Raw genomic sequence first — 15,000 nt, 5'->3', positions numbered from 1 at the left:
CAAAAGTAAATGGAGGTATCTTAGAAAAATCGTAGCTCCAGCTCTGGATATTTTCCGGGTGAGGTATTGCGCCCTTTTCAGTGTTCAGTTTACTAGCTATCACGTCTGAGGTGTCTTCGTCGTCTTCATCGATCCGTTGTAATTTCATTTCACGTGCCTTCACCGCGAGAGCCACCAGTTCAGCTTTACGTTTACTGCGTCCTTGATCACTCACCTGAATCCCTCTCTTTGTCAAAAAATCTTTTAGCCAAGGAAAGCTCTTCCCATCAAATCGTTCTTCCATTTTTTCTTGATTTCTACGAAATTCCAAAATGCTTGCAGCGGTTTAAACATTATTTTTTCCTTTCTCTCGGTACGCTATTCCCCCAAGCCTCACTTTCGCGTCCTTATTTGTTACCAGTCTTACGCACCTAAATATATCGGAAATGGGCTATTAGGAACCTACTTTTCTTCAAAGTGGCTCATAAAGATATTGGCCAACACAGGTCCTAAAGGTGAACCCATTGGAACGCCATCAATTTGATCGTAGTAGTCGCCATCAAATATGAAATGGCTCTTCTTAGTAGCAAACTCAAGCAGACCCTTTAAGACAGAGCAAAGCATCGTCGGTGGATCGGGAAGGGCATACAATTTGTCAAGACAAATTTGCATTGTCTCATCAAGTGGAATGTTTGTGAACAAGGAACTGACGTCAAAAGAGCACATTTCCTCATTGTTATGTTTATACATCTTCGCCCAATCAGCAAACCAACAGCAGTACCTGCCACCAACAATGAAGGTTGTAGGTATTTATTTCTTTAAGAGGACGAGAGAAAAACGGTGGAAGAAGTTCTGTTTTTAATGGATCGATTCAGTGTAAGTGAAGAGTTTTACCATCATCTTACCATGATTTTTGATGGATTACCGAGATCTTATTTGGTGAAGCAATGTAAAAACAACCTCAATGCAATGAGCCATCCCACATTGACCCCAGGAAAATCACCAGGAGTGCAGACATCTTTTAAAGAATTGCTCAGGGAACAGATAGTTGACCTGGTAAGTCCTTAAACATTTTTCAAATCTTCCCTGGTATCTTTCTTTTATGTGGAGTTTAACAAAACATCTACTTGGTTCCTAAACATGATTCACCTTTGTGTTGCAATGCAACTTAACCTCTTACAGGTTGACTAAATGTGTGACTGCCTCAATATTATCAGCAAAATTAAAGCATGGCCTGCGAGATCTGGCAAAATTAAATGTTTTTGAATTGTACTCATAGAATTATAAAAATTATTCCAGAACAATATTACCCCAGTCAAACACAATTATCAAATTACTATTACTGTTTCCATTTCTTTAGAAAAGCTCAAGTGAGTCAGTGATCACCACAGAACCACTAAAAGTGAAGATCAATGAGGATGGAGCAAGAATGTCACGCAACAGCAATTACATAATTCTGTCCTTCTCAATTCTGCACAAGGAGGAAGAACTGATGTCATTAAGAGGTACATGTACAACTAACAGAATAGCTGTTTTCCAAAATGTTCAATCCTTTCCCATTATTTCTTTCTTTTTACGGGAAACCGCACAACTGCAGTAGTGCATGGCAGTGAAGACTATGCCACCATTGCAGAGTCATTTAAAGAAGTTTTTGAAGAGGCCAATGAAGTCCAAGAAGGAGGCTTTATCGAAGTAGAGCATGAAAAAATCCCTGTTGAGCTTTTCCTTGGTGGTGACTACAAAGTTAGTAGAACATTAAATGCAATGCAAGTATGTGATTTTAATGCATGTTGAGCTTAATTTTTATTTTCCTTTGTTCCAGGTTTGATATGCATGTTTGTGTACCTGTGATAAAGGAATTGCAACACAAAATCCCTGTTAATAAATGCAAATAATGTCCTGATAAATGGACCATACTTTAAAGTTGTTGTTTCCAAATAGCTTTATATATGTTTTCAGTTTCGTCTGCTCATCATGGGGCTTAGGTTTGCCACATCAGTGTATTCTTGCTTATAGTGCACTAAAGGAGGAGAAATCGGATTTCCCATAATGCCTCGCTTCCAACTATATTATCAACTCGATGTTGACACGCGATCTCTCATTTGCGATGGAGCTTCTCGGAGTGAACGCTGATGAGCTCTCTCTGTCGCCATTGCTTTACGTCAATTGCTTAGACTTAGACAGTCGGAGTTATGTTAAATCTGCAAACTTAGCCTGTTGCCGATTCCCAACGGTCCTGGGACACGTTAGTTTTCCAAAAGACTTACGAGAGCGACGTCTTTGCTTGTTTGTACGAACAGAAACGTTGAGCGATCTTGAAGCGAAGGCTTCGCCGGCGGTGATCAAGGTCAAATCAAGCTGTATTCACAAGGTAAATCGATTTTTCCTTCATTTCTTTAACCATATCTACTGCTCATAACACTTTGAAGGATAAATTCTTTGTATTTTGGGAAAACTTTGGCGTAACGCGCCGTGATCGAAGTAGATTTAGATCGCACTTCGTGTATCAATCGACGCTAAATTATATTCTTTAAGCCGACGACGTATTCTTCTTTGTAGCGAAAAGACAAGCATGTCAAGGGTTTCCCTGTTTTTCATAAACACTATTTTCGTTTACTCCAACAGCTGGAAGATGAAAACGATCAAGACCAAGGCCGCTTGGTACTTGTAATTTTTGATTTCCAAGTCATGGCAAGTATGTCACAAGTGACAACATCCCTTCGGCCGTACCTCGACTATGAAGAAGATAATAGCATCCCAGAAATGCCTTGGCTGGATGTAGAACTCGTTCGATGTAACTGCAGCAGTTTTCCCGAAGTAGGAAATATTGGTGTGAAGAGTTCTTCGAACGGAAATAATTCGCAAGCTGTAAGCGATTCTAGCGAGTCAGAGTCAGACAACGATGTGTCCCACGAGGAGGTGAACTCGCCAACATCACACGATTCCGACAATCCTGATGAAACGCCGGCGTTATTTACCGAATACTTTAAATGGAAAGGCAGTACGTATCATGCACATTTCCAGGATGCGTTAAGACGTTGCAAAAGACTATCTATGGAGAAGAGAGATACTTCAATTCAACTTTTAATTGAGCCTGCAAATGCAAGAGATGAAAATGCAATTGTTGTTCAAGTGCAACTCGACATCACCTGGCAACCTGTGGGCTATATTCCTGCTGTTAAAGTCAAGAAAGCAATGGATGCTTTGGAAAAAAATGAAGTAAAGAACATCACCTTCAAGTGTATTGAGTGGAAGTACATTTATGGACTGGGGGAGTTCAAATATGTTTCATCAGTTACCATCACAAAACTTAACAAGTGGTTACCAACAGACAAAAATTATCAGTATAACGACTTTCTGTAATTTCCTCAGACATTGATTTATAGTTGCTTTCCACTTTTGTATCTAGGTAACTTCTGCCAATCTTAATTCAAAAAATATTTTATTAACAATGGTACATTATTATTTACTTCAAAATAAAATGTGTAGTACTGTATGTTATGCCACTGTACAGTGCCTGAATATGCTTTAGCGCATACTGTGCTTCAACTTTTCCATAGTTGTTTTAATTCCATTTGTTAAATTTTCTTGAAAGTGAATATAATGTAACTTTTAACAATGTGCTGAATAATTATCAATAGTAAATTGTCACATTGAGTTACTATGGTAACCAAGTGGTTGTTGTTTGAAAGAATTGTTACGATATTTAAATAAATTTATTCTTTGCCTCGACAGCCATGATCTGAGTATATTTAACATCCATTCCTTTTTGTATATAGGTACAAAAACAACAGCCTAGACATGAAAACCTGTTGAAAATGGAAACCCTGCTGCAAGAGGGAGGGGGTTAAATAACTTATGGAAATTTGATTTAATTATTATTTTTGCCATTAATTAATGTCCCTGAAATAATTTTCTCACAAAAATCAATTCTAAAATGCAAACAACATAATTAAAACCCCCTAGTAATTGATGATCCTACAAAATTTGTTCAGGGTTTCAAAATGTATACACTCCTTAATTTAATTGGCAAACTGTTTATTTCCAGAACTTCAAGTAGTATGAGTTGTACCAGCCTCGACTAACGAGTATTAAAACAGACTCACAAATTTATTTTGCACAGAGTGGGTGTCCAAAATTAGAAATTTCATTCGTTGTTAGTTATGAAGAGAACCAATAACCAGCTGTCATTTAAAATATTCTTGATCAATGTAAGTTTCTGGGAAACTGCCCACCTACCCCTCCCCAAACCTAACATTAACACTTACTTCATGCTCGCAGCAAAATGCTAGGTTTGGAGAGGGGTAGGACAGTTTCCCAGAAACATACATTGATCCAATAGTCTCATTCCAACAACAAGTACATTCCACATTAAACCCTCAGAGAGGTTGAATTTTCTATGACAGGCACACAGCATTTGTCTTTCCCCCTCCCTAGCCCCGCAAAAAATGTGTCACTAATTCATCTACAGTACTTATTCCTTGAGGAATAAGCTTAAAACATATATTAATTCAACTGTGGAAAAGTCCCTTCTCAATTCTTATAAAATTATTAAATACTTATAAATATAAATGAATTCTTTGAAATCAGCCAAAAAGTAACTTATGCATTACCGATAGAGCGAGTTTCAATCGAGTGTCGTAAAACCAAAACCAAAGTAATTACTTTTGCCAATCAAAAAGGACGGAGACAATCCGGTAAACCAATCAAAACTCGAATTAATTACACGTAGCCGACACAAAGCGCGGGAAAATGTACACGCGCGAGCCACGATGGGTTTTGGTTTCACTTCTGATTGGTTGAAAAAGTGGCACGAGAACTTTGAACCAATCACTGAGTGAAGTAATGCAAAACCAAAGTAATTCGACATTCAATTGAAAATCGCTCTAAACAGTGGAATTTAATTATCTTGAACCATCCATTTCTAGAACAAAAGAAAAGTCATTTCCCCCAAGTGCTATATTAATACTGCTCGTGGCTTTTCTTTGAAGTGCAAAAATTCAAGATTCCACTGTACAACCAACATATAATCACAGTGTAACCAGACAGTCACTAACACTGGTAGTTAGATATGAGATGGTCAACTAAACCCTGTTTGAGCGAATCTCTAATTGATCCGCATGTGATAGGGAACTGGAGGGGCACCCATTTCTGGGCGATGCATTCGATGCCTTAGGGTTCCCCTGTGCCTTGCTGGTAAAATAGCTCTGCCCGGAACTAATACAGAGCCATCTTCTCGTTGATTAATTCGCAAGCGATGCAGTCTCAGGGGGTGATTCCTTGCATCGATGTTGTCATCATCAAACTCGGGGCATTCATCAAAGGACGGGAGTTCCTCATCTTGAAACCGTTCATTAACAGTCCAGTAGTAGAATGGCAAGTCCTTGTCCATACGTTTGGCGAATTCCCTAAAAAAGTCAATTGAAACCAAATCACTTTTCAAGTTTAACATATGAATTAAGTTTGATTTGCAGGAAAAATTGGGTGCACGAAAACACATCTTCATAAGAATGGATTTGCAAGGAGACTCGTATTGGCGCAGAGGCAAAAGACAATTCTGAAATGGTCTATTTAATAAGGCAAATCAAATGATTGATTGATTTGTTGCTACTCTGATGTCATATGAGCTGTAGTATTATCCCAAGAGTCACAGACATTGGTTTTGTATCTGTTTCAGTCTAAAAATACTGTACCATACTATCTTTCATTTCACAGAGAATTTTTGAGCATTTTGCTTATGTCACACAATCAGTATTATTTACCTCACAGTTTTTGGCCACCTTTCCTTGAACTGCTTGAGCGTAAACACTGGTCCTAGGTAACGATGACACATACTGTAAAGGGTCTCAAGGTCATCTGTCACACCAGCTCTGGGATGCTCTGGATAGCCCAGTTCACTGTTCTGTCTCCTCCTGTATTCCTGGCTTTCAATGTTGGTTGTAAGCTCAACAAGGGTTTCCCTTGAAAAGCCTCTCACACAATCAACAGGCCTAAAGAAGAAGTTATAAAGTAATTATAAGCAGTAGATATTAGTGAACTTGAAGTTTCATTTGAGATAATTTTAACGCAAGTGTTAATTATCTGAGTTTAAGAACAAACTTTTTTATAGCTCAGGACATCCTGGCCTGGTTATTTCTTTTTATCCTATCAAGAGGGAGACGAAAGCAACAGTGTACAATAAATTACCCACCCATGCACCCATGCCGAACTGTAGGGCATGCAAGCATGAAATCCACACTATGAAATTAACATTCACTGAACTGAAATACATTGTTTCCTTTGTCAATATTTGTCAATAAGGGCAGAGGGAGTGAGGATACATAAAGCTGTCATTTACAGTACTCAAAAAGTTAATTTGCTGTCATCAAGATCACCTGTTAATGTCAATTGTTGAAAAGTCATAGTTGTCGTGGTGCCATGGCATCCAGTCATCCAAAACATAATTCAGCATCTGATAATTGTAATGTGAGCGCTTCAATTGTGAAAGGCCCCGACCATCTGAAGCTTCATGCCAATTTGCTATGATCTTGACATGGTCAGCCTCCTGTATGTGCCCTTTTCTCCTTAAAGACTCTGACACGTGGTAGGAGAGAAGACGTTCAGCATCTTTCAGGGACTGTTTCCTTTTCCCTATGAGGGCTGCATATGTCAAACCACTTTCAGGATCTTGTAGAGCATCGTTGAATGCCTCAAAGTTGAGCTTTGGATCTTTGCCCTCTCGTACGCTTTTGGCCATTCTTCTAAAGAGGTGGTTGTGGTCTCCCCTGTCATGCCTTTCTCCCCCTGTGGTAGGATCCACTTCTGGAACATATATGTAGGTGGAGAAGTCAGCACCCCTCTCCTTCCAATAGCTGACAATGGCACGAAATTTGTACGTGGCCACAAGGGAGCGCAACTTGTCTAGCATTGACTCTGGTGTATCCCGTCTGAAAGGGCATGGTGAATAGTCCTGTGGTACCAGGTTACCCCTGATATTTGTAATTGCATTTTCAAGAGACATGCCATCCACAGTTCTGAGATGATTTAGCTGAACGATGACATCATCTGGGATGTGTGGATTAGGCAACGCTACAATGGGTTTCCCATCAGGAGCAACTAATTGGAAAGTGATAAATGTTCTTAGTATTTGATATTTTTTTTTAGAAAATTTTGAATTGTATTTGGCAATTATCTTACTGTTACTTAAAAATTATTCACAAGTTTCTAAAAGGAATAGATTTTTTTTAAGTGCAATGATAGAAAAGTTATTTCCAATGGACTCACTACTCTTTAAAAAATGTAACAAATAGTTAAACAATGGGTGTGTGAGTCCACGACTCCTAATGACTAACCCTTAAACATGCAGCTCCTTTTGGTATTTTTCAGACCGTGGAGTGGACTAATTATGATTATTTCTGATCGTTGGGACTCTTACCACAGATAAGTTCAAGCATGTTGAGCAGAGTGGTCTTGCTCATTTTTCCAATGCTATCCCTTGCGTCGTGGATGATTTGCCACAAATGCAGAGGACGGGTCTCACCTCTACTTCGCAATGAACAGAACTCACCATCAGTCACTGTCCCTGAAAAAAAAAAGAAATGAGAATTGAAAATTAGCCACAATTCATCTAACAACTGGGAGGCAGGGTGGCCTAATGGTTGGTGTAATGGGTTCCGGGTCAAGTGGTCAGGGTAAGAGCATTATGTTTTTGGGTAAGTCACTTTACTCTTGTAGTATCTCTCCTCAAACATGCGTATAAATTTATGCTGGAAATAACCAAACGATAGTCTTGCATCCCATCATATTTATCCATTATATTGAGCTAAAACATAGATCAATTGATATCAAAGCCTGCATCACTTTAAGACAGTTTTATAATTTCAAATTACTGGGTAAGGGAAGATGGGTTTATAGCATATTTTAAAAATTGGCACCCACCTGCCACAGTCATGTCCCTTGACTTCATCTCTTCTTTAAGTGACTTGTTCAGATCCCTAACAAACTGGTCTTTTAGTGTTTGGCAAGGGATATATTGAACAGGCAAGGCATATGGTTTGTGGTTCCTTTTTTCGTCAGATAGCATGGTGACCATCACATGCGTGGCAGGTGTCCTCTTCTTCTTAAACAAATTCCTCAAGTACTTTTGAGTGCTGCTTGCAAGATCTTTAATAGTTAGCCTGATAACATTGAGGGCACCTCTATTTCCATTTTGGGCCAGGTTTGAAAGGATATCTTCAAATTTCAGTTTTAGTTCTTGACTCTGCTGAAGGAGTGTCTGGAATTCAATCACCTCCCAATTTGCTTCCTTAAGAGTCTCTTCTGGGCAATTTGGTTGCCAAAACTTCTTTTCAAAATGCTCTGATGCTTCTTTGAAGCCACTATCCAAGAACACAGTGTCCTCATCAAATTGGTCAATAACCTTAGGCAGGGTTTCTTGCAATATGGCTACACTAACACCTTGTTTTTTCAGTGCATCAACCAATTGAAATTGCTCATCATACTCTTGTCTTAGCTTTTGGAGTTGACCATCTCCCAGATCCTCGTCTCCATTCCATACACGCCTCCCTGACTCCATGATTGCAACTTTGACATCAGTAGCATCCAATTTTATCCAGAAGCGGCCATCAGGGTTAGCGGTTTTCAGGGCATCTAAGGCACCTTTCTATATGACAAATAAAAAATGAAATATACAACCTGTCCATTAATACATAAGATTTATTAACATGAACATAATTAATAGAAATAAAAAAAATTAGACAGATGTAAAAAGGCTCTTTGCATGACACAGTCACATGACCTTGTCAATCATAAAAAACAGTCATGACACAAAATGGACGGCAAAAATGAAAAGAGTATGTAGAAAGTAGCAACATTGCATAATTTGCGGTCTATGGCATTATAGAGTGAGTTTTTATTGGAGCTTGAACTTTAAACAAATTACAAAGATTCCAACTGCTGTAAAAACTCACTCTGCAATGCTAGTAGCCTCAAACTTGGCCACCTTCATTATTTTGACATGCTTTTTTCATTTCTGGCATCTCTTCTGTATGACGAGGCAAGGTCACATGACCATGTCATGCAAAGAGCCTATTGCAGAATTTAAGGTTACACTGTTTATGAGTTTAGAGTCTTGATGGGGAAGTAAAAATCCACTTCAAGGCCTTCCAAATCCCTTTTCCCAGTTCTAATACTACCCCTACAAGACCTTCCAAGCTACTAGCTGTCACCTGTAGAATACACTTCAATTAAAAACTAGAATCCTTGAGGACTCAGTGTAATATCAATTGTAAGTCCACATGTGGTGACCTACACAGAATTGGTATATCCTGTTTAAGATGTATTTTTTCTTTTTTTTGTTATTAAAAATTTATTAATTATGACCACAAACCTGTATCTCCGGCCTTGAAGTAAATATGGACTTTGCATCACGTCGCCATTGTGTTGAATAACTTGCACATGCAACATTTACTTTTGCCTAGTTGAGAGGAGTATCAATATTGCAACAGTATAAACAATATTATTTTGCAGCATATTACATGTAGCTCTAAACTATAAATGAATGAATGTGTACACAATGCTGAGGTACACAATCACAAAAATTCATGTAGCATGCCACTATCACTTGGTGTATACATGTATAGCATAAAACATAGATGTAATTACAGTTAACAATATTGATGTGTCAAAAAAGAAATTCCTATGGAAAGGCAATTCAGCAGTAGCACAAAAATGCCAGGAAGCAGTTGGTAGTAAAAATAACATAATTATAGTTTATAAAAAAGGTTTCAAGGTAAAACAATGAAGTGATGCAGTAAGAAAAATTGTACGATAAAAGGCAAAGTCTATAATAATTATAGAAAATACCTTCCGGGGATCTTGCCTATTCTCAATTGGTTGACCACTCCACATAGGCCCTCCAAAAAGTCTCATGAAGCGTCCGGGGAATTCAGTGGTCATTGTTTCTCTCCAGGAACGATAGTCTTCAGGTTCTTTTACCTATTTCAAAAATTAACATGTTAAAAACTGTTTAAGTCTGGCCACAGTTTGCTAGAAGGTTCAGGTTTATCTCCATATCATTCCAAACCACCCACACATCACATGACAGTTTTGATCTGTGCGTTAATACTGTGTTTAAGGTGTAATTTTCCTACTTCATAGTTGCCTATTAAATGTTAAAATAAATTTGGGAAAAAGTTGATTATTCAATAAATTTCGAAAAAAGTTTAACAGAATTTGGTGGTTCACGTAACAGGTGGGTAGGCAACTGGAATGCGCAAAGAGCTTTTTTCCCCTCTTCAAAGAACATTCTGAACTTTTAGACTATAATGCACACAATTTTCATGCAGATATGGAGATATTACATGTGTATCTGGTCACCACAATCCCCACCACTGAAATGGCTAAATTGATTAAAAGTTCAGGGCTGTGCTCTAAGGGTGCCTAGGTGCCCCAGGTGACTAACTTTTGCCTTTCCCCAACCAGATTAACTTACGTTTTTTGTATAAGCTTTTGCCGGGCAACCATGGATCTCATAGTTTGGAACCTTTGGGCTCCATGTATTTTTTTTTTTGGAAAAACTCTTGAAGTCTGTGAATTTAACTATTTACAAGATCAAAACAACATCAACAAAAAAAAATGGCTAACCTGCATCACATTTGTACTTGTGAAAAATTCCATCTGATATTGCATGAGGCCAAATGGCATCCTGTGGAGTGGTATCAGTGACTTGCCATCCTCCCTAAACACACACTTAAACCATTTGTAGATGAGGTTGGGCTTTCCATTTTCTTGGAGCACTTTCATGGCACCCAGAGAAATTGAGGCAAAGTCTGTGGGGTTTGTGTCAATACCTTCAGCTATCGCAACATCAACAAACTGTTTATCTAACAGCACCATCTTCTCTTGGTAAGGGAGTTGTTGATAAAGACATTCAATAATTTCTATCCATGCAGTGCTTGACAGCTGCACAACACCCAGAATTTTAAGCAGGAAAGCTTTCTTGTCCTTAACTGCGGCAAGTGCATGTGTAAATGCCTCCTGAAGCTGCTGCTGAGTGAGAGACTTTATAGAGGAAATCAACTTCTCATCCAGTCTTAAAGGTTCTTGACTTTGTGATACAATTGTGGAAGCATCACTGAGGTAGAAGTCAACATCTAAACCATACAAGGCTTCAGCATCTTCGACGTTATTGTACTTCTGCCTCATGTAGTTTACCACACGTTGTCTAACAACAGAAGCTACAAAAACAATGAAATAATTACTACTTAACTCTTATAAAATTAAAAAAAGAGATGATTAATAAAAAATCTACAACAGGCAAAACTGAATTGGAAGTACTGTATGTTGAAAAAAATGTCAGTCAAATGTTACACTGTACATTACTTTGCTTGTTTTGTTGCAATGTTGTTTTGTACAGGAAACAAACAAAGCAAAAATGTATGCTGTTATATTTCAATACTGAGTTAACACAAACAGAGCATTTGCCCTACATACAAATTATGTCAAGACAAACTTTAGTGCATATAATTTTGAAATTACAGTCATTTATATCTTAAGAGGGAAGAAATATCGTATTCGTTAATCATGTCTAGGGGTTTAAGTAAACGCAAGGTTTTCATGTTAGCCCCTATACCTGTTTAAGTTATATTCTCATTAAAAGGAGGACCTCCTGCAAGGATAATACCTTATAGAAAGGGACTATTTAAACTTCTCATAGGTAAGGTAAGCCAAATTACCTTCTCTCAAATGGCCGGTCTGCGTAGTTTGTTGGATGTACTGAGCTGCCTCAGTCCAGTACTCATGTTGGGGTTTCATAGCTGGCCATTCATTATTGGTGGGCTGCATATCCTTATGCAAGGCTACAAATTGCACCAGTGCAGTGTCCTCCTTGACACTGTCCTCCTTCACAAATTCCTTGAAAACATGGGGACTTAAGGGGACATTTAATAAAATTCGAAGAAGATACTATTCAAGCAACAGCAGGTAAGAATTTAAGCTAATGTACCCAGGATTGAACTCGCTATGGCCCAATTTGTGCCAAGCGTTAGAAAACCGCGAACGAACAAAGCGAGTCGGTCATGCATACCACACCAAACAATTGTATGTTTTTCTTCATTCTTAGGCAAATTAGCTGCTATATTGTAATGCAAGCTTGAACTTAAAGGTCTAAACAATACATAAAACGATTTAACTTACCTTCTCTGTTCCTGAATAAGGAAAAATAGCCACTTGAAATACAGTCGATTTCGGACCACGTGCTCGCCTTCACACCGATATTTGACACCTTCAAATCGATATTTTTTCGCAATGGCTCGTGGGAAACCCGATTTCTCCTCCTTTTAGTGCACTATACATAAAGATGAAAGGTTAGCCTTCAAGAACTTATATTGTACTTTTTTTTTCACAATAATACATGTGTGATATTACTTACAATGGCATTTAGTGAGTTGCCCCAACTGGAATGTTTCGAATATTAAAAACAATTCTGCTTTGGTATTTAAGAATGAAAATCACACCACAGGTACAACATGTCTAAGCCTGAAAACTTCTATGAAAGAGATCCCCAGAAGCGGACAATAGAAGACCTTAAAAATGCTGTCGTTTGAAGAGAGGGAACAAAAACTATTGCTGTATCAACCCCCCTCTACTCAACGTCCCACTAGATCACATCATCCTAGATGAGTTACAACTGCTACTCAGAGTAACAGATGTGCTTACTCGTAATGTTTTGGATGAGATGATAAAGAGGGATGATGAGGAGTCTCACACAAAAAAAAGTTTCCAAGCCTGCAGCTATTCGTCAGTATTTACAGAAAGCAGTCCAAACAATTAACAAATGTGGCATCACATTCCATGTATGGGGAAAAAAGAATGCTGATGGGAAGGGATCTGGAACGTATGACTGGACAAGCCTCATGGGAAATGGAAAGAAAAATCTACTAAGGAACTTCCCTGAGCACTTCCCTTCTCTTCTGCAACCAAGCACAGCAAGAACAGTGCAGAAAATATGGAAGGTACGCATAATACACAAATTCACCCCAAAGTTGAATTTTTTACTTTATTTCTGACTAGTAAATAACACCACTTTTAGAAAATACACGAAAAGATGAACTTGTATCTGACACAGGTTGGTTAAGTGATGGCGATCCAGGAGACAAGAGTGAACTGAACAGACGCTAAAATGGAACTGTGATTGCACGAGAGACTTGTGAAGCCAGCTGGGTGACAAGCGTGGCAGGTATGGCGGCAAGGCCAGATTGCGATGGCAGTGGCTGAAGTGGAGGCTGGTACATCAGGTTCTGTGATTGGTGGTGGGGAGTCTGCGAAGGTCTCCGTGGCAACAGGTAAGGAAGGCATCCGGAACGAATTTAATAGGTGGTGGACGTAGTCTTGTGTTGTGACATGGCCCCTGCTGCTCAGAACGCTTACGCTTGGGCGGCATCAGAATAAGAACAAAGAAGAACTGAAAAGACACTGGGAAAATTGTTAGTATCCAAAAGCCTGGTTGTGAATACAACTCAGGACATAAACACCAGACCAGAAAACCAATACAAACACATAATACAGAAAAACAGGAGCGCAGCAGGGTGAGCATGGCAGACAAGACACACATTGTTGCCACAAAAGGTGCAATATCCCTATGCTGCTGAAATATGATAAATGGCAGACATATTGAAAACAACTTGTTGTTGGCACTGCAACAACACACAAGTGCTCATGACTGCACATGGCAACTTCAAAAGGAGGAGAAAAATGCCACCAAGACTGGGACAATAGGCAACAACCAATGGTGTAATAAATAGTGATAACAATTATAGCAATAATGCAAATACAATATCAATCACACAAATTGTACTGTCGGAACATCGTCAAAGAAACTGAAGAGCAAACCAGGTAATTACGGAATTACTTGAATTTAAATAAAAGAAGTAAAAATGGTCATGAAAAATGACTGAAAAGACTATCACAAAATGAGCAAAGCAAAGGGAAAATTCGTCAAAGCATGCAAAGGCCACACAGAATGACACCTCTATAACTAAGGTATAAAGCATCCTGCCCAGAAGGGTTCCAGGAGAATTCGCTTAGCACGACTGAGACATAACGATTTAACATAGCAGCTTCCCCGTTGAATTTCGTATTGGGAAAGTCAGAACTTGGAAGCTGACCAGGGATAACCTCGCAGACCCTGACAAATGACACTTGAAAATGATCGTGGATAAAAAACAACCAAATCAGCAATCGTCGCTCCAATAACTTCAGGACGAGCTGAGAAAATATCATTAGTGCCTATTTCTAAGATAACAAGGGTAGGAACATGGCGGGAAATAACAAAAAAGATATTTTCCTTTCAGTTATGAAACGGTGCGGCCGCCAAAGCCGTGCAAATGAACGACGGCTGAATACGCAAGATTAAAATCGAGCTGAGCTCTGTGGTCAAAACCTGACTGCAGGTCACGATGTAATCGCTTGACAAACGAATCACCAAGAATAAGAACATTGGGAAAATAGCCGGTCATGCTATATGCTACGTGATTAAACGTACCTTGAAAAAAAAAGTTTGACAACCAGATCAGTTGAGCTTGAAAAGCGAATGAAAAATTTTCGTAGCAGGCTACACAAGAAAACTAAGCTTTGTAGCACATGGCAAGAAAAACCGGCGGGATCACTATGGCAACACAACGTGCATGAAGGTTAGCATGTGATTGGCAAAATGGGACTCGCGACGTTGTTTGCACGTGAAAGGAAATGACCTTTGAGCATGACAGCCAAAGCTTTGTCCAGATAGTATGTCACACATTGTGATATGTCTTGGTTGTCACATTAACTTAAATTTATAAGGTTTGTAAATTTGCTCCCAATTTTAAAATTTGAAATATTAATTTAAATTCAACCATTCTTTTCTTTGGTTAAGTACATCTTCTTGAGTTTGTTTTAAAACATTTGACATATCATTGTGATAAAAAAGTATTGCCTTACTAATAAAGTCAACTCTTTACTCATAATAACTCGCTACTTTTTCAATTGTGTTATCTTTACCACGTT

At 38.6% G+C, this 15,000-nt stretch overlaps 1 protein-coding gene and 1 pseudogene across 1 annotated transcript; one reads left to right on the top strand and one right to left on the bottom strand.

Moving 5' to 3' along the window:
• Nucleotides 1-840: 840 nt before the first annotated feature.
• On the top strand, nt 841-4,839 carry LOC138053710 (uncharacterized; annotated as a pseudogene).
• An 8-nt stretch (nt 4,840-4,847) lies between these two features.
• LOC138050445 (uncharacterized) lies at nt 4,848-11,840 on the bottom strand. The gene is made up of 9 exons (XM_068896779.1): nt 11,694-11,840; nt 10,603-11,195; nt 9,823-9,954; nt 9,347-9,433; nt 7,897-8,620; nt 7,394-7,540; nt 6,354-7,074; nt 5,742-5,969; nt 4,848-5,387 (listed from the first exon to the last, which is right to left on the bottom strand). Exons 1-9 carry the CDS (start codon nt 11,800-11,802, stop codon nt 5,087-5,089), a joined length of 3,042 nt encoding a protein of 1,013 aa, XP_068752880.1. The 5' UTR covers nt 11,803-11,840; the 3' UTR covers nt 4,848-5,086.
• Nucleotides 11,841-15,000: the final 3,160 nt, after the last annotated feature.

Source organism: Montipora capricornis, chromosome 6 (assembly GCF_036669925.1).
Source record: "Montipora capricornis isolate CH-2021 chromosome 6, ASM3666992v2, whole genome shotgun sequence".
NCBI lineage: Eukaryota > Metazoa > Cnidaria > Anthozoa > Scleractinia > Acroporidae > Montipora > Montipora capricornis.
The sequence above is the reverse complement of the archived record's forward strand: the minus strand, read 5'-3'. Positions and strand labels throughout refer to the sequence as shown.

What these genes read in the sequence shown, in the direction of transcription:
- LOC138050445 (XM_068896779.1), bottom strand. Translation starts at nt 11,802, where the DNA reads ATGCAGCCCACCAATAATGAATGGCCAGCTATGAAACCCCAACATGAG. An exon ending in ATAGGCAAGATCCCCGGAAG is followed by an intron (nt 9,434 to 9,822) that starts GTATTTTCTATA and finishes CCTCTCAACTAG; the next exon opens with GCAAAAGTAAATGTTGCATG. An exon ending in AGGTGGCCAAAAACTGTGAG is followed by an intron (nt 5,388 to 5,741) that starts GTAAATAATACT and finishes TGACTTTTTTAG; the next exon opens with GGAATTCGCCAAACGTATGG.